General features: G+C 28.9%; 1 protein-coding gene across 1 annotated transcript; it reads right to left on the bottom strand.

The window, feature by feature from the left end:
- Positions 1-266: 266 nt before the first annotated feature.
- LOC117923513 (S-linalool synthase-like) lies at positions 267-5,951 on the bottom strand. Its single transcript, XM_034841836.1, has 12 exons — positions 5,464-5,951; positions 5,161-5,353; positions 4,843-5,063; positions 4,615-4,738; positions 4,387-4,502; positions 4,061-4,296; positions 2,333-2,448; positions 2,149-2,247; positions 1,824-2,045; positions 1,602-1,737; positions 1,247-1,492; positions 267-1,059 (listed from the first exon to the last, which is right to left on the bottom strand). Exons 1-12 carry the CDS (start codon positions 5,780-5,782, stop codon positions 559-561), a joined length of 2,529 nt encoding a protein of 842 aa, XP_034697727.1. The 5' UTR covers positions 5,783-5,951; the 3' UTR covers positions 267-558.
- Positions 5,952-19,264: the final 13,313 nt, after the last annotated feature.

The raw sequence follows: 19,264 nt of genomic DNA, 5'->3' as shown, positions 1-19,264 counted from the left end.
ATTTTTGAACAAAAAATTTCAATCATTCACAAGAAAGAATACAATTAATGAAATATTACATTCAAACAAATCTTCCTTTATATGCATGATCCAAGTTAGATCCATTAATTAAGTTTGAATTACCTCTCTCCATATTATTAGTACCCACTATTATTGCAAACTGTATATTATTTTCTATGGATAGAGCGAAAAATGTTACCTTAAATTTTTTCCCTCTCCAAGTCCTTAGGTTTAATCTTTCCTTAATTTCCACAAAGCCAGAATCATCAAAACAACCTCATTTGGGTTTCTCCGTTTAGTGCAAGCTTGATGTGTCTCCAACGAACCGACATTGTTTTGGTAGTTTAAAATTAAATTACAGTACTTTAAATTCAACATACATAAGATCTACGTGTGGCAGTATCACAGCGTGATACATACAACGGCTAGTATTTTGTGTACTTCCACGCTAACTAGCTACTTACATAACCCACTATCACATGCATAAACCTCTGTTTCACCGGCCTAGCCAGTTATCACATGCCATTATTATAATATTTGATCAATATATGAAGGGATTCAAATAAAGCATGTCTTGAATTTTAGGGGCATGAACATTTTTCCATATGCAACTCTTGGCATAGGCAAAGGAATGGAATGTGCAGTGAAACTTCTGATGGTTTGATTCTTGAAAGTTGGACCCAAAATAGCATTGACCTTTGGAAATCCCTTCTTTCGTTCTGAGGGAAGAGGCAGAGGCTTGATCGATGGCTTTGAGGTCTGAAATTCCAGAGGAATGTATATGGCTTGTTTGATGTCTTGAAGCATTTCGCTAGTGTTGGAGTCGAATTCATTGCGAGAGTTGAAGAACATCTGAAATACTTTCATACATGATAGGTGAATATGTTTGCATGACTTGGGTAAATCACTTAAGCCATCTGAAAGAACATGTTCAAGTAGTTCTTTCTTCTTTTCATCCAGTATTCCTCTCACGTAAGAAATTGAATCTTCAATATCTGTTTCTGGGTTTTCTTTCTGGTGGAGCAACACAAGGTTCGTCTTCCCATCCGCTTGCTCCTTCTGTACATACCACACAACACCATTAAAGCTTTTTAGAATATATACCTCTATATTTTGAAGCATCGAGGTTTCAAACCTGCTGTTATCCCTAAAAGCTTATACTACTTTTGGTAACATGTATCTAGTGTTAACTTGATATGCATGGTTGTCAACAAAAATATTCATGAAAAGGATACTGACAACAGACCTGGTAGCTTTGTATGTCATTCAACAGACGAGTTATGACCATTAGCAATTTTGTGACAGGTTCGTACTGAGCAGGTGTAAGTTTGTAAATTGGTAAGCTGGGGTTCAAGAAACATGAACCTTGCAGAGCCACAGTATGTGCTGCAATGGATATCATGCCAGTCCGTAGGTATTCTTCAGTAGATGGTATGTACCCGCTTTTGCTCCACTTAGCTTCCGTCAGCCATGAAGAAAACGCTTCATACCACTTCAAACCAAAAGCAGGAAAAACATTGGCATTATTTCACTCTACAATAAAACATTATATAGGCAAGGTCTAATACAACAGAACACAAAACATATACTGTTAATCTTACCATATCATGAAGAATTTTGGCTATGTCACATTCCCCTCCCTGTTGATGGATGTATTTGCCAGCAATGTCATTGACAAGATTATCAAGGGCCTTAAAGATAACCTCGCTGTGGCCGGTCAAGCCACGGCCATCCCATCTGTCATTCAAAAGTAATACGCATGAGCATGATATAAGGGGTGAGTTAGAATGCCAAAACAAGAAATCAATTAAATAATTCACTACCTTCGGACTGCCTCAGTTAGGCTTTCCAACTCATCCAGAGAACCTTGCATATCGAAAAAATCATCTGCAACAGTGATTAGTATTGCGACCTTTGCAACTATTAACCGTACTTCCGAATGGTGAGGCAGCTGTGAACTGCTGGCAGCAGCAGAAGCAAAGTAACAGTACGTAGTTTTTTCCCTACCAAATCCCATATTGCTGAGACCCAAGTCCTTGGACCACCTAATAATTCCATGAGATGGAGATTATTCACATCAGTAATGTTATCTTCTCCTAAGAAATAGAGCTATTTAAAACAGTATAACCAATATATAAATCCACATACGTAGTTACTTCCACCAACTCCTTATTGTAGATTGACTGCCGAAACTTGTAGTTTTCCGTTGCAAGTCGGATTAGATCATCCTCATGAAGACAAGATACCCTGGTTTTTAAGGTGTTGGCCATTGATATTAGTTAAAGGATTCCCTCACATTGAGCTACGTACCTAGGACGAAATATAAGAGTACCTGTAGAAGGAGGCTTTTCCCATCCATAGAGTGTCGATTTCATTTACTTCAATCCACTTCCTGTGATCCAGATGATCCAGCCGGGCAGTCCATGGAAGACTTAGCTCTTGCTCAATCTATGCCAAATACAGGTCTCATGAGAGTGTTAAGCTCATTTAAATCATCCAGTTTTGGGGGAAAAAAATTGTGGTTCTATCTGGCAACCTTTCTGAATATACTTCTCAAAAGTCAATTTTTTTTCTTAACAAATACTTTATTAAAAAGTTATAAAATACCAAAAATTCAAACGTTGACTAGAGCTGTATAAATGATCGCATGACTAAGGGGCTCCTAGGAGCTGAATATACTTTTATGGAAAATTCACCAACATTTACGTATAAATTTAAAAGCTTGTAAGTATCCTAAAAGTGTTATGACAATGAGATAGAAAGTGACTTTCAGACGTCTCTTCTATCCAGAATTAGTCTAAAAATTACTTCAAGATATTCTCTAAATTTTTAAATGTAGCTTTCAAGAATGTTACCAAACATGACTTTATTGTCTTAAGAAAAACACTCATGAAGGATCATGCGGCGCCCTCCAAGAATCACGTTCTGATCCTACTAATGAATTCATTATTTACTAGTAAGGGAACTGTGTAAAAAAGATCAGTCAGCAAGGAGTCAATTATATTTTCCTAGAAGAGCATTAGTTGTTTGGATTTTGAAAATTTTGAGGGAAAGTAGGACCAAGAAAACAAAGATGAAAAATAAATAAACAAGAAAGTTAAGAAAAATGAAAATAAATTTAAACTTGATAGGTTCAATAATAATAATAATTTTATTTTTTCCTTTTTTCTTATAAAGAATTTTAATATATACATAAATGTTTTTTAAATAATTTCTATTATGTTTGATTTTTTTTATGGTAAATCCAATAAGAAATTTTTATTTATTTCTACTTTGTATATTTTCCTTGAAGCTTTTCATTATTCAAACACTGCCTTAAGGCTTGGTTTGGATTTTTGAAGGTTAGGGGAAAGGTAACTGGACAAGAAAATAAAGGAAAAGAAATGAGAAGCAAAAAAAATTGATTGAAAAAACTACTTTAAAAGTTCAATAAACATTTTTTACATTCTTCTTCATCTTTGTTCTCTTATTTTATAGACGGGGAATTTGAAAATATTTGAATTTGTATATACCTTAATTCAGGAGCCTAAAGTAATTTTCATGAATACAAGAGAGGAGGGAACATGTCCCAAGGAATTACATAGACCTTCCTTTTATCTTAAATTATTTTTTCCCTCGAGAAAGCCTTTGTATATTAGTTTTAATAGAAATAATATTGTCTTTATGAGAAATGTTTTTCAAAATAATTTTGAAAAATAGTTTTTGAACATAGTTTTTTAAAACTGTTCTTTAATATTTTGTGAAACAAAAGTATTAAAAAACTTAAAAATTTTTAACCCATTTTTAATATTTTTATACATATTTTTAAAATAATTTTTATATTTAATGCAATATTTTTAATCCTTTTACATATTTGTATAATTATTTTTTGAAACAATTCTCACAAAAAAATGAAAATAATTGAAAATAACTAAAAAATATTTTTTTTAAATATCTGTTTTTTATTTTTAACAACAAAAACCAAACAATAATTTTCAAACCGTCAAATTCGTGTTTTCCTATTTTTTTATTATGAAAAACAAAAAGCTATTCTTAAAAATAGTTATTAGCTCTAAATTACCATTCTCCGGAATTGAGGGAAGACAACAAGATTGTCATTGTCATGTATATGCCTCAATGATATGCTTTTCTCCAGTAAATTCCTGGAAAAAGATCTTGCCTCCTCAAGCTCATATTCTCCTGAAAACATAAGATCAGTAGCTCTGTAAACATTTAACAGTACACTTGACAAGTGTTCGCTGTTGTTTTTAATATGATCCTTAATGTCTTCCTGATGGAGAAACCAACAAAAACTCCCTGCATATATTAACACTACTTTTATCAGTAAACTTGTATATATCTAATGTATTACAATAAGATTGAAAAATGAGAAGTCAATATTCATACACGGAGATACACTATGACCATGCATCCTCAGGAGGCGAAATGCCAAAGAATCCTTGTATAGCTGAGCTGGTACAAAATTAATTTGTCTGGCTCCACGTTCTCGATTCATGTAACTCCTGAATTTCCCAGTAAAAATTTTGAAAAAAGGCTTGTGAAATTTGTCCATGAAACAAACAGTACTAGTCACTAATAGCAACTTTATGATTGATCTCTTTTATAAGTTGTTACCTGTGAACCACTGATAATATTTGGTCAATCTCCTCAACAAATTGCTGGGCCAACCCCAATCTTTGTAATTGATTCACCATGGAAAGCTTTACAAGCTCTTCATCCATGGGATATATTGGTGGAACTGCAATGAAAACGGTCAACCTCTCATAGATAAAAATTCAGGTTAATATGGATGGAGTACTACAGGTGAGTGTGTGCAAACGGAAGTACTGTTCGATCTCTAACCTCCAGCAGGGCATCTTTGAAGAAGAGATCGAAGGTAGGCCACACACTCTTCCTTTCCTGAAACCATAAATGCACGAGCAGTGGCAGAAGGTGATTGGAAAATTGAGCCATCATCGCTCAAGTGCTTGACTATGTCTTCACGACTAATATCATACCAGGAAGGCAAGGCTTCCGGATATGATATTAATGGAGGATAATGGTATTTGTCCACCAGATCTTCCCTGAAAAGCAAGCATATGTTATTGAAAATATTGACGAGTGTCAAGGCAGTAGTCGTATCATTCAAACGTAAACCATAAGAAAAGAAATTAAGTATACGTGTTGAGAATTTGCAGCCTCTGGTTGAATATTTTTGCCACCGTTGCTTTTAATCCGTCTGAGAGGATTATCTCTAGGCCAACTGAACCTGCAAGCTCAACCATTGCAGGGAAAACAATGGCAAACCACCGAGGACAAGGATTGTACTTTTCTTCAAGAAGCTTCTCTGCGTTTGCATGAATAAATGCCATTCCTGAAAAGTGAAAAAAGGGTCTAATTTCAGATAATAATTCACTTGAAGATTTTGAAGAAAACCATAGCAATTTCCATAAGAAAAATGCAGATGGAACAGGCAATGACTACCTTTGTCTATACTTTTGGCCCCCACATTCCACCTTTTGAGTGCAACCATGCAGGCAAGTGTTGCAGGAAGACAATCAATGGTGGGCACGCCGTAGCCATCAAACTCTCCCCAAAACCCTTCTTCTCTCTGGCTGTTGAGCACCCAATCCAAGCACTCCGCAAACATTGGACGATCAGGCTGGTGGGGGTCTGGAATCATGGCTAACCATGCAGTGTCATAGGCAGATGGGGAAACAAAAGAATAGAGATCTGTGTTTGAGAGCATCTCTTGTTTGATCTTTTGGACTAGAGCCTGAATTGAGGACTGGGACAATTCCATTGAAGCCGTTCACTTGATTTCAGAATACAGAAAATGTGTTGGACGTTGTTAGCATTGAGAACCATAGATGCTGGTTATTAATAGAGAAGACGTTTAATGCACTTCTCCCTACATGCGCATTCACTTAAAATGGTAGTCTCCATCTACTTTGATATTAGAGAAATATATTGGATATTAGTAGATACGAAATCGGTCACGGATATATCAAGGATGTACCGGTTATTGGCCGATTTTTAACTAATTTTTTTATGTTGCGGGCACGCATGCATGGAGGGAGAATTTTGGCCAAAAATTGCCAACCATTTTTTTTGGGGCCTTTTCAAAAAACGCTAATTTTTTTTTTAATATTTATCTTTTTTTTTTTTTACTTATTTATTTATAATTTACCTTATTTATTTATTTATACTATTTTATTTTATATTATCTTTTTATTTTTAGCTATTTTTCATATTTATCTCATTAATCCTATTTTTTAAAATTACTATCATTTCACTTTCAAATTATTTTTATATTTATCATTTTTAATTTTATTTAATTAAAGGTCTTTATTTTAAATTATTAAAAATATAGTTTTTTTCAATAATTGCTAAAATTTATATAAAAAAAAATGAAGTTCTAATATTTTATAAATTAAAATTAATTTGACAAAGTAAATTATTAATATAATTTTTAATAATTTTAATTATTTAAATAAATGAATATTAATAACAAAAAATTGTCACCACAAATTTATAATAAAATTTTAGAAATTAAATCTCAAATAAAATATTTTATATAAATCTATTTAATTTTTTATTTAAAATGTAATAAAATATGTTTTAATAAAAGTAGTTTTAAAATTTAAAAATAAATGAATATAAATATATTAAAAGAATTTGAACTAATTTTTTCTTAAAAAATTTAATAAATATTATCCTTAATAGTATTAATTATACTTATAAATAACTTTAATAGGTTTGTTATTACTTATTTTGTCATATTTTTTTTAAAGTTTTTCTAAATATTTTTATTAATTTTAAATAATTTCTATTCTATCATATTTTATTGATATTTTCGTAAAATTCAATTACTTTTATCGATATTTTCATTATCGACCAAGACTTACTCCATGAATACCTAAATGACTAAGTCTCAAGTGAATGAAAACCATTCATATCATGTGGCTTAGAAATTCACGTTCATAAATTATCTTCATATTATTAAAATCCATAAATGCATAGATTTTGGACCCTCATGTACACAGCAAATTTGCAAACAATGGCTGATCCACCACTCATTTACAAGTGTAGTTTCTATGGACCAACCACACGTAGAAGGGAATAATCATGTCCAATTTTGTTTCTTAGAGTAGGCATGAATCATTCATGATAGGCCCAACACTCAATCGTCACTGACAATTGACAATTCCATCTTGCTATGGTAAAAAAGAGGAAAATGTTGGGACATTTTAGATTGTGTCTACATTGGCTTACCTACTACATTGGAGCTACTGAGCAATACCTTAAACAGCAATAATTATTATTCTATGTGTATAGTTGCAATTTAAACATTAAAATAAGATTATTTAGCATTCATTTGGATACGTACATTTTTCATTTTTGGTCTAAAAACAGAAAAAAAAATTGTAATTTATATATAAAATGTAGAAGCTCTTATATAAAAAGTATGAATTTATCTTATATTTTTAAAAATTTTAAAATATGATATTGTATTTTATTTTATTTTTATATTTTAGTGAGTTTTTGAAGGCTATTACCCTTTAAATGCAAGAATATAAGAATATGTTTGGTTGTATGATTTAAAAACAGTTTTCTATTTTTAAAAACATAATTTTTTTTTTAATTTATAATAATGTTTATTCGTTCTTTAGAAACAATTTTTAAAAATAAAGTGAAATAGAAAATAATTTTATAGAACAATTAAAAGTTATTTTTACGACACATTTGATTATATTTTCTAAAACTTGTTTTTAAAAAATATGTATATATTTTTTAACTTAAAAACATGACCAAATATTCCCTAAAAGTTCTTGTATTGTCTATCCAAATTATTACAATTCTTTAGTTTTTAAAAATAGAAAACAAGAAGTTGCCTTAGATTATCTATATTTTGTATTTATTTATGTATCATATCTAATGGAGTCGTACATTCATATAAAACAAAAGTTAAAATTAAGGTTAAATAAGAAATGATTTGTGTTTATTTGTTGTAATTAAGGGTTTGATGCCCATTTCAAAGGAATAAGTCATTTTAGAGACTTTTTAGATTCATGATACAAGCAAAGTTCTATTTTGTAAAATGAACTAAAAATAAACGTTAGAGGTAATAAGTTTTTCTTATATTAATGTCATTTACGAAACGAGATATTTAAAAGACTCTCTCAAATAATTATGGTTATGATATATCAAATCTTATCTCTTTTTAGGAAAAGTCGAAATAAGTAATCCAGTCGTAAGTGTGGAAATATGTGGAAGTCCAGGAAAGATTTCCAAAAGGAAAATCCATACATGCCAAACTCTAAATGTAAAGCTGTCGATTCAAATCACATCTGGAGACTTTTCAAATTCAAAATTGGTAGCTAAGAAACACCAGTGACTACAAGAGAAGAGGACGTGAGTGGCTATGGTAAGATTCTTGTAGGGTGGGTATTATGACCCGTTAAAGTGAGAGTTCGCATTTGAAGTAACTTTTTTTAAAATGAAGAAAAAAAAAATCTCAATCTTAAAATTATAATTATCCAACTGTGGTTGTTAGAATGACAAGCAGAGCCTAACTGTCATGACTTTGAAGTTTCAAGGAGGGGTTTCAGTCCACACAGCCTTGAGTCGATGATGACTTTGCCAGAAGGTGTCCTTCCTGGTAGTTTGTGGCTTTGTCAAAATCACAGCTACTTCGCAAGGCCTTGAGTTGAGTCCTCAGCATTTAGCAATGGGAAAAGGGCATAAGTCCACTTCTCATTCTATTTTTATCATTTTTTATGCCCTCAGAATTTAGCAATGGGAAAAGGCGTCCGTCCACTTCTCATTCTATTTTCATCATTTTTTGTGTCCTCGGAATTTAGTTATGGGAAAAGGTATCAATCCATTTCTCATTCTATTTTTGTCATCTTTCGTGTCTTTAGAATTTACTTCTCAATATATTTTCATCATCTTTCGTGTCCTCAGAATTTAGGCATGGGAAAAGGCATCGGTCCACTTCTCATTCTATTTCCATCGTCTTTCGTGTCCTCATAATTTACTTCTCATTCTATTTCCATCATCTTTCATGTCCTCAAAATTTAGTTGTGGGAAAAGACATCAAACCACTTCTCATTCTATTTCCATCATCTTTCATCAAGCCGGCCACCTAATTACGTAGCATAATTGGACAAAGTAATATATATAGATAGATAGATAGACATAACATGCAATCAACTTCATAAACACTTCCTATTAGAAGTGTTTGCACAAACACATTTTGAAAACTTGGAAAGACAAATGTAACTAAAAAAAGTAATTCAACATAATACCTAACTTCTCTTTTGAAAATATAATTTCAATATAAAATATATGAAGAGAAATAATCAAATATTAATAATATTTGATTCTCTCGAATCATTTTAACTTTTTTATTATTCTTTTCACTGTATAATTTATTATAAATTTTTGTATAAATTTGTAAAAAATAATAATAGAATTCAAAGACTTTGATATTAAGATCAAATATGACTTGCAACATTCGATCACTATAACTTTTATTCTATTAAAATAAAAAGATTGATTTAATATTTTAATCATGCTTTTGTCAAATGATGTTTACATCATATTTTGAGATAATCAAATATTAATAATATTTTATTCTCTCGAATCATTTTAACTTATTTATTATTCTTTTCAGTGTATAATTTATTATAAATTTTTGTATAAATTTGTAAAAAATAATAATAGAACTCAATTCTTATATCTCAAAGTTATCAAATTCTTTATATTTTTAAAGTTAAAGAAGAAAACAAATTCAGTCTTTTTAAAAGGTTTGATTAAAATACTAATAAAAGACTTTGATATTAATATCAAATATGACTTGCAACATTCGATCACTATAACTTTTATTCTATTAAAATAAAAAGATTGATTTAATATTTTAATCATGCTTTTGTCAAATGATGTTTACATCATATTTTGAGATAATCAAATATTAATAATATTTTATTCTCTCGAATCATTTTAACTTATTTATTATTCTTTTCAGTGTATAATTTATTATAAATTTTTGTATAAATTTGTAAAAAATAATAATAGAACTTAACGCTTATATCTCAAAGTTATCAAATTCTTTATAATTTCAAAGTCAAAGAAGAAAACAAATTCAGTCTTATTTAAAAGGTTTGATTAAAATACTCATAAAAGGCTTTGATATTAAGATCAAATATGACTTGCAACATTCGATCACTATAACTTTTATTCTATTAAAATAAAAAGATTGATTTAATATTTTAATCATGCTTTTGTCAAATGATGTTTACATCATATTTTGAGACAATCAAATATTAATATAATTTAATTCTCTCAATTTAAAAAATAATATTTATTTTTCTTTATTTTAAGATATTCATTATTTTATTTTCCTTGTATGACTTACCAAACATTATCAAACTATCAAAATTTTCAAAAAAATAAATCAAAATATATGGAAGAAAGTGTATTCAATAGGATAAAAATGCCATATATTTATTTATTTTTTTAAAATTAATACTTTTAGAAAAAAGTCTTTGAGCATCAAATCGAGAAAGGCTGGAATCCAAGAAATCATCCATCAATTAGGGACTTTTGATAAGAGTACGGTAATTTAAAAAAATCATTCTTAAATTATCGTAGTAGGAAAAATAATTCCAAATTTATGGTAGTTTTTGTCAGGTAAGAGAGAAGGAGAGTTGTTTTTTTGTCAACTTAGAAATCGTCTTTTGAAAAGATGATTTCCACCAAAACAAATATATATAAAAAAAATTAATCCCCTAAAAATCGTCTTTTGAAAAGACAAATTCCACCCTAACAAGTATATAAAAAAATAACCAATCATAAATCTTCTTTTCAAAAAACGATTCCACCAAAGCAAATATATATATATATATATAAATTAATCACTCAGAAATTGTCTTTTGAAAAGAGTATTTCCAAAAAAATCATCTCTTCAAGAGACGATTTCCCTAAAAAAAAATAAAAATATTTAAGTGGAAATCATCTCTTCACCACCCAAATTTCAAACTTTTATATATTTTAATATCTTTAATTATCTCCATATTATAAAAACAAATAATACAATTTAATATAAAAATATATTATAAATCAATTTTAAAATTAAAAAATTAATTATACTCTTATAATTATTATAAATATATATTATAAAATTAATTAATTTAGTTTACTAAATTTAATATAAGATAAATAATATTTGTCTATTGTTTTTCTTTTCTTTCACTTTGCAATTAAAAAAAAACTATTATCAATTTATATGAAAAACTGAGTTTAAAAAAAATAAATTTGTTATTAATTTATTAAATAATTATTTACAAAATAAATAATTTTGTTTTGTTTTAATATTTAAATTAATTATATTATATAAATTTTAAGGTTAAAAATATTTATCTTTTTAAGTTTAAATTTCATGTGTTGTCATAACTCTTATAACCTATTATACTTCATCACACAAAATTGAACACCGTTTGCTACCCTCTCATAGCTAGCCCATAAGTATAGGAGAATCTTACCTATTGCATGTGTTGTCATTTCCACCCATTTAATACTCCATCAATTTGACCGTTATACTCCACCTACACACTACCTCATCCTACCTTTTTCCAACTTCTCATACACTATAAATTACCTTCTTCATTCTCATTTTTACCTTCAAACTTCTTCACTTTCATTTTCCCCATCTTCCCCACTTGAAACTCAATTTTTCACTTATCAGTTTTTCACCTTCCATCACTTCCATCTATATCCCTAGTTCTCTTTGGTAGACTTCTGCCTCTCTTTTTTTCGACACTCACGCTTTCCTGCATCATTTAAATAATTTCATTAGTTTATTACAAGACATTCCAATGACATTATATGGAAATAACTCAATGTTCATCGTTAATGTTAAAAAAAAATTCATTTAAATAGTAAAATTTTCAACTCAAACTTACAATATCATTGAGCGCTTGTGTTAGAAGACTCCCATCGGTTAGGACATTTTAGACGATTGTGACCCTCCTATTTACAAAGCCCACATCGAACTTTGACACTTGGTTCTCTCCAATCCATTTCATTCCTAATCCTTGAAGATCTTGGTCTTCCTTTATCACATACTAGAGTTGGATTAGGATGAACAATTGGAAAATTAGGTTCTGGCCAATAGGTTTGATGTGGAATTGGATTGAAATGTGGTGTATAACAACAACCATATACATCCATCCTATGATGTTTGTAAAAAAATTGACAACTATCAATCCTTGCACGTGCACATACTACTAGCACATGTGAACATGGCATACCAAATGATTGTCATTTATTACAAGTACATGTTCTTTCTTTCAACTTCACAATTTGTATATTGTTTCCTTTATCCATATGAAACCCATGGGGAGCAGTTGTCACTTCAAATATCTCATTTGAACGGTGAAAGATATTGATAGTGTGTCCACTAGCCCTTGATTCATATTTTGTTATTTTGTTAATGGCATAGGAAGTATACAAATCTCCATTTGCAATTCGAGTTTGTATCTCTGTTTGACGAGTCTCGAAATATGAAACACAACGATAGAAAGTTAATCGAACAAGAGTAGTGATAGGCAACATTCTAGCCCCTTTAAGCACTCCATTTATGCATTCAACAATATTTGTAGTCATCCACCCATACCAATGTCCTCCATCATGTGCTAAAGTTCATTTCTTCGTGTCTAACCTATTAAACCATTTTAAGCATTTCTCATCTAATCGTTTTAACTCAATCATACATGACTCATACTTTCGTGGTCGATGTTGAGACCCTGCTCTATACACTAAGTCTTTTAACATCTTATTTCTATATTTATCATTGAAATTACTTGCCACATGCCTAAGACAATATTGATGGTGTGCATAAGACGGGTCCAATCCAACATTAGGATCCCTAATGGCGGCTTGTATTCCTGCATGACGATCAGAAATGAGACATATGCCTTTTCTTTGTGTGACTTGACTCTTTAATGTATAAAGAAACCAAAACCAACTATCTAATGATTCCTTTTCAACTATTGCAAATGCTAGAGGGAAGATATGACCATTAGCATCGATTGATGTTGTAATCAAAAGTTTCCCTATGTATTTTCCATATAAAAAAATACCATTTATTTGTATTACTAGTCTACAATACTTAAATCCTTCAACACATGCCCTAAAAGCCTAAAACACAAGCATAAAACGTACATTTCCATTGCAACCTACTAGTACTGATGCATTTCAAACAACCTTAGTCCCAGGGTTAGTAAGTTTAACAATATTCATCCACCTAGGTAAAATTTGGTAAGATTCATCCCAATCACCAAATATCCTTATGATTGCTTTCCTCTTTGCTTCCCAAATCCTCTTGTAATGAACATTATAACCAAATTTATCTTTCACTATTTGATGTAATGCAACAATTGAAATTGTGTGATCACTTTGGACTACATTTTAAACTTCTCGTGCAATAAATGTGGAGTCTAATTGTGAGTGGTCTTGTGACAGTTTAAGGTAAACACAAGTGTGAGGACCTATGTACTTTGTTATCTCAAACAAACCATGAGATTTATGACGACATGCACGAAGCCTCCAATTACAACCCTCAGACCATTTTTTACACTTTATAGCCCACATATCTGGCTCAGATTCAATAACAATCAAATATTGATTCTTACATATGGAATAATGTTTAACAGCATATTGTAAGTCTACCTTACTCTCAAACTGCAAACCCTTAAACAATTCATTTGATTCATTCCATAAGCCAATGTGTGCTATTAAATCCTTGTCAGCCATGGAGTTAATTACTTCTCAATTCAATTCTCTAAATATTGGGGAATGGACATCATGTTCACCACCACCTAACAATAATGCATCATTTTTTGTATTTTCATTATCCTCCATGTCCATAATATCCTTATTACCATCATTTTCATCAAATAACTCCACATTGTCATCATCACTTCCAAGTAAAATATCAACATAATTTCCAACTGTCATTACAATTGAATCGATAACCCCCGCCATATCTACCATAACTATAGGTTCCATGTCATTATCATAACTTTGCATATACATAGGGGAAAATGTGTTCTCTTCTACCATTTGTTGACTTGGACCTATACTTTCAATATGCATTGGGGTAGTAAAGCTACTAGGCATGGGGTGATAATCAATGGAAGAAGTTTGACAATACATTTCAATAGTATTTGGAGGAGATTGTGCGACAACAATAAACATTATGCTCACATCACCATCATCTCGAATAAGCAAAGGGACATAATTAACAGTACCTCTTCCATTTGGAAAGGGAACTGGATATCGGAACACGATATTTAACTTGGTGTAAGTATGATTAATATTCAGAGCATGACACAATTTTGTTTCTAACTCATCAAATGTTATCATACTATTGATTGAAACACTTTTCTTAGGAGAACGGTTATAACATACCCCAAATTCACAATCAATAATTTCACCATTGGTATAACGCAACACTGTGGTGTAACCGTCCATTATCAAACCTATTCAAAAGATCAACAACGAAGTATCATCATCAATAAACTTTATGATAATAATTGATATGCAATATGTATTTTGCAAATCTATTTTACTAATATTATGGTGCATTGTCCATTACAATATATTTCTTTTCTTTTTTAAAATGGATATTTAAATGTATATAATATAACATTTTAAATGTACATTTACATATTATATAAGATAAGACCAACTCTCGGATAATGTTCTACTTATATTTCTTATATTTTAATATTTTTAAATAATATTGTATGCAAAAATAATAATTTAATACTAACAACCGTTACTAAATTTATTTATTTTATTTTATTATATACTCTAACATTTTATAATTATATCTTTCTTTTCTTTTTTAAAATGGATATTGAAATGTATATAATATTTTAATATTTAAATATATATTATATACCTTTAATACTCACGGTTACTATTGTATATTATACACAATTACTTTATATATATATATATATATATATATATATATATATATATATATATATATATATATATATATATATATATATATATATATATATTATATACATTAAAATTTCCATTTAAATAAATCAAATAATATTTTAGTTTTACTTCTACTTTTATTTATTTTTTACTTTTATCTGTCAATATCTTACAAGAATGTTTTCAATAATTTAAGACTAATATTAATTTTTATAAAATATAGAAGATAAATTCATAATTTCGGATAATGTTCTATTTATATTTTTAATATTTTTAAAAATAATATTATATGCAAAAAAAATAATTTAACACTAACAACCATTACTAAATTTATTTATTTTATTATATTATATATTCTAACATTTTACGATTATATCTTTCTTTTCTTTTTAAAAATGGATATTTAAATGTATATTATATTTCAATATTTAAATATATATTATATGTACATTTAATACTCACGGTTACTATTTTATATTATACACAATTACTTTTTGAATGATTTAATTCATTTATCTTTATATAATGATAATTTATAATAAATAATATTCTAACAAAATTACCATAAATCTAATAAATTAAAAAAAATACATATAACAACAAATATCTATCATGCATTACACAATAAATATGAAATAAAGGCAAAAATATTACCTACGAATAAAATAATATATCTTTTATTTTTTTTGAATGATTTAATTTATTTAAAATAATAATTTCCAATAAATATTATTCAAACAAATATTACATAATCCAAATAAATTTAAAAACTTATATAATAATAAAAACTATACATTATAAAATAACTTGAAATAAAAATAAAGCAAAAATATTACCTTATAAGCAGCGTGAGTGTCGAAAAAAAAAGAGAAGATATGCTCAGAAGTCTACCAAAGAGAACGATCGAGGGATATAGATGGAAGTGATGGAAGGTGAAAAACCGATAAGTGAAAAATTGAGTTTCAAGTGGGGAAGATGTGGAAAATGAGAGTGAAAAAGTTTGAAGGTGAAAATTAGAATGAAGAAGTTTGAAGGTGAAAATGAGAATAAAGAAGGTAATTTATAGTGTATGAGAAGTTGGAAAAATGTAGGATGAGTGTAGTGTGTAGGTGGAGTATTAAATGGGTGGAAATAACAACACATGCAACAGGTAAGATTCTCTTATACCTATGGACTAGCTATGAGAGGGTAGGAAACGGTCTTCAACTTTGTGTGATGAAGTATAATAGGTTATAAGAGTTATGACAACACATGAAATTTTAACTTAAAATATTAATATTTTTAACCTTAAAGTTTATATAATATAATTAATTTAAAAATTAAAACAAAACAAAATTATTTATTTTGTAAATAATTATTTAATAAATTAATAACAATTTTTTTTAACTCATTTTTTCATATAAATTGATAATAGTTTTTTTTAATTGCAAAGTGAAAGAAAAAAATAATAGATAAATATTATTTATCTTATATTAAATTTAGTAAACTAAATTAATTAATTTTATAATATATATTTATAATAATTATATGAGTATAATTAATTTTTTAATTTTAAAATGGATTTATAATATATTTTTATATTAGATTGTATTATTTGTTTTTATAATATGGAGATAATTAAAGATATTAAAATATATAAAAGTTTGATATGTTGCTTGCTAGCAACAATATGGAAATGATTTTTGAGACCAAACAATTTTTTTCCAAGAATTTTGATATGAAATATCTTGGTGAAGCATCCTATGTGATAGGAATTGAAATTCATTGAGATAGGTCATGTGGATTATCCCAAAAGAACTATATTGAAAAAGTTCTTAAAAGATTCAACATGCAAAATTGTTCTAGTAGTGTTGCTCCCGTTGTGAAATGGGACATATTTTGTGAACTTCAATATCCCAAAAATGATCTTGAAAATAAAGAAATTGACAAAATTCCTTATGCTTCTGCAGTAGGGAGTATCATGTATGCTCAAGTTTGCACTTGACCATACATAACTTATGTGGTAGGAATGCTTGGTCGATACCAAAGTAATCCAGGTATTGATCATTGGAAAGCAGTTAAGAAAGTATTGCGTTATTTGCAAGGGACTAAGGACGACATGCTTACATACAAAAGAACAAATAATCTAGAGATTATTGGTTATTCTTATTCTGATTATGTCGGTTGTAAGGATACCAGAAGGTCTACATCTGGCTATATTTTTATGTTATCAAATTGACCTATTTCATAGAAGAGCCATAAATAATCATTGATAGCTTCTTCTACAATGGAGGTAGAATATGTAGCATGTTATGAAGCCACATGTCATGCAATATGGTTGAGAAACTTTGACTCAGGGCTTCATGTAATTGCTTCGATAATGAGACCATTGAGAATATATTGTGATAATAGTGTTGTTGTCCGATTCTCTAAAAATAATAAGATTACAGGAGGATCAAAGCACATTGATATTAATAATCTGGTTTTAAGGGAGAAATTTCAAAATGAAGTTGTCTCCATTAAACATATTAAAAATACACTCATGTTGGCAGATCCATTGACAAAAGGTCTTCCACCTAAGATTTTTATGGATTATGTTGCGCGCATTGGCTTAGTGGCAAGTTTGTCAATTTTAGATTGATTGAGAGTGTAATATATGTGATCACATTATAATGAGAATAAAGTTCTTGATTATGATATATTGATGATTATTGTGTTACTTTTATACATCCATTTTGTGCACAATCTAGATGTTTAAAAGTTGATGGGACAATTATGTGAATGAATTAGCATTATCACTTTAATGTTGCTAATGTCATAAAAGTCATTGATTCATGTTAATGGAGGTGCTAGTATTGTAATCCTTGAAGAATATTGGATTGTTGTGTGATCCAATCATTTCAATGATTTGGTGTTAGTGGTTCCCTGAAACATAATCTTAACGTAAATGATGCCTATTTTTGAGAAATTGTTATGGTCATATTATGTTTTAATCTATTACAAATATAATTATGTAGGCTAAGTGAGAGATTGTTAGCTTTTTTCCTATAATGTGTGGTCATATATAATTATATTTGTGTAAATATTATTTAAGGGTATCAATTGATAGGTAGGTGAATCAATTGATTGGGCATCCAAGAGTCTATGTATGGAAGACTCAAATTATAAATGAGGAGTTAGAAATTTTAATTTATATGAATGTGGTGTTACAACTTTTGTAACCCTATCATTATGAAATTTATTTTGTACATTATGTTTGTGAGTAATAGATGAAAATGGAAAAGTATAACCTATGCAATTATAGAGATGCATTCAAGTTAATAACCCACCATTACCCATTAATTTGTATATAATGGGTGTAAATAATGAGGATAACTCCCATATAGTTTTTTATGGGAAGACTAAGAGATGTACAACTTTTTATAAGTTAAGGTCCCAAGTCACACTCTTATTCTTATATCCTTTTGTTGTTTTATTTTTAACAACATACACCACACAAGTGACCCATCCACTATATGAGAGTAGTGATTTGAAGACCTTGACAATACAATTCACAAAGTGACTCAATTTCATATCAAAAGTATTATTGGTATCATGGATCAAGGTAAAAATATGATCATTATTTTAGTACTTCTATTTATTTTGTTTTATGCATCCAAATTTTCTTTTAAAAAAAATAATTATTTATGCATAAAGTTTATAAAAGTTTGGTTAACAATTACTATTTCCTACGATTCTACTTAAGTGTACTATTTAAAATAAATGTGTACAAATATTGATAGTTGAAAGGCAATAATCAAGCACACTATAAAGACTATTCATGTTATTGGAATGCTAAGAAAGGTTGCTATTGCGAATTTAATTTTTTGAAAATCAGTCCTTAAATGCTTGAGCAAGCAGTCCATAAGTACTATTGAGCACTTCTAGCACTTAGAGCTCTCCTTATCAATGATCGAGCATAGCCTTAGAGTACCAAATAGGAGTGCATCGTTTTAGCGTTTGATCTTAGATTGCTAACTAATTGAAGTTAAAACCTCTCAATTTATTATTCATGTTACACCTCTAGTTCAAAGTCATTAATCTTTTTAAAGTTGTTTATATTTACCTATCTATTCTTGGTTAACCCTATAGTAACCTTAAATTTTTAATGTGTAAATTACAAAAAAAAAAAAAAAAACATAAATTTTTTAAGTGGAGAATAAAATTATCAATTTAAATCAAACAACCTAATACATTAACAATTAAAGTTATGAATCACCCAGTGTTTGAAATATTGAAAAATGTT

This window comes from Vitis riparia, chromosome 10, assembly GCF_004353265.1.
Source record: "Vitis riparia cultivar Riparia Gloire de Montpellier isolate 1030 chromosome 10, EGFV_Vit.rip_1.0, whole genome shotgun sequence".
Taxonomy (NCBI): Eukaryota; Viridiplantae; Streptophyta; class Magnoliopsida; order Vitales; family Vitaceae; genus Vitis; species Vitis riparia.
Note: the sequence above shows the minus strand (reverse complement) of the source record. Positions and strands in the feature narration are given on the sequence as shown.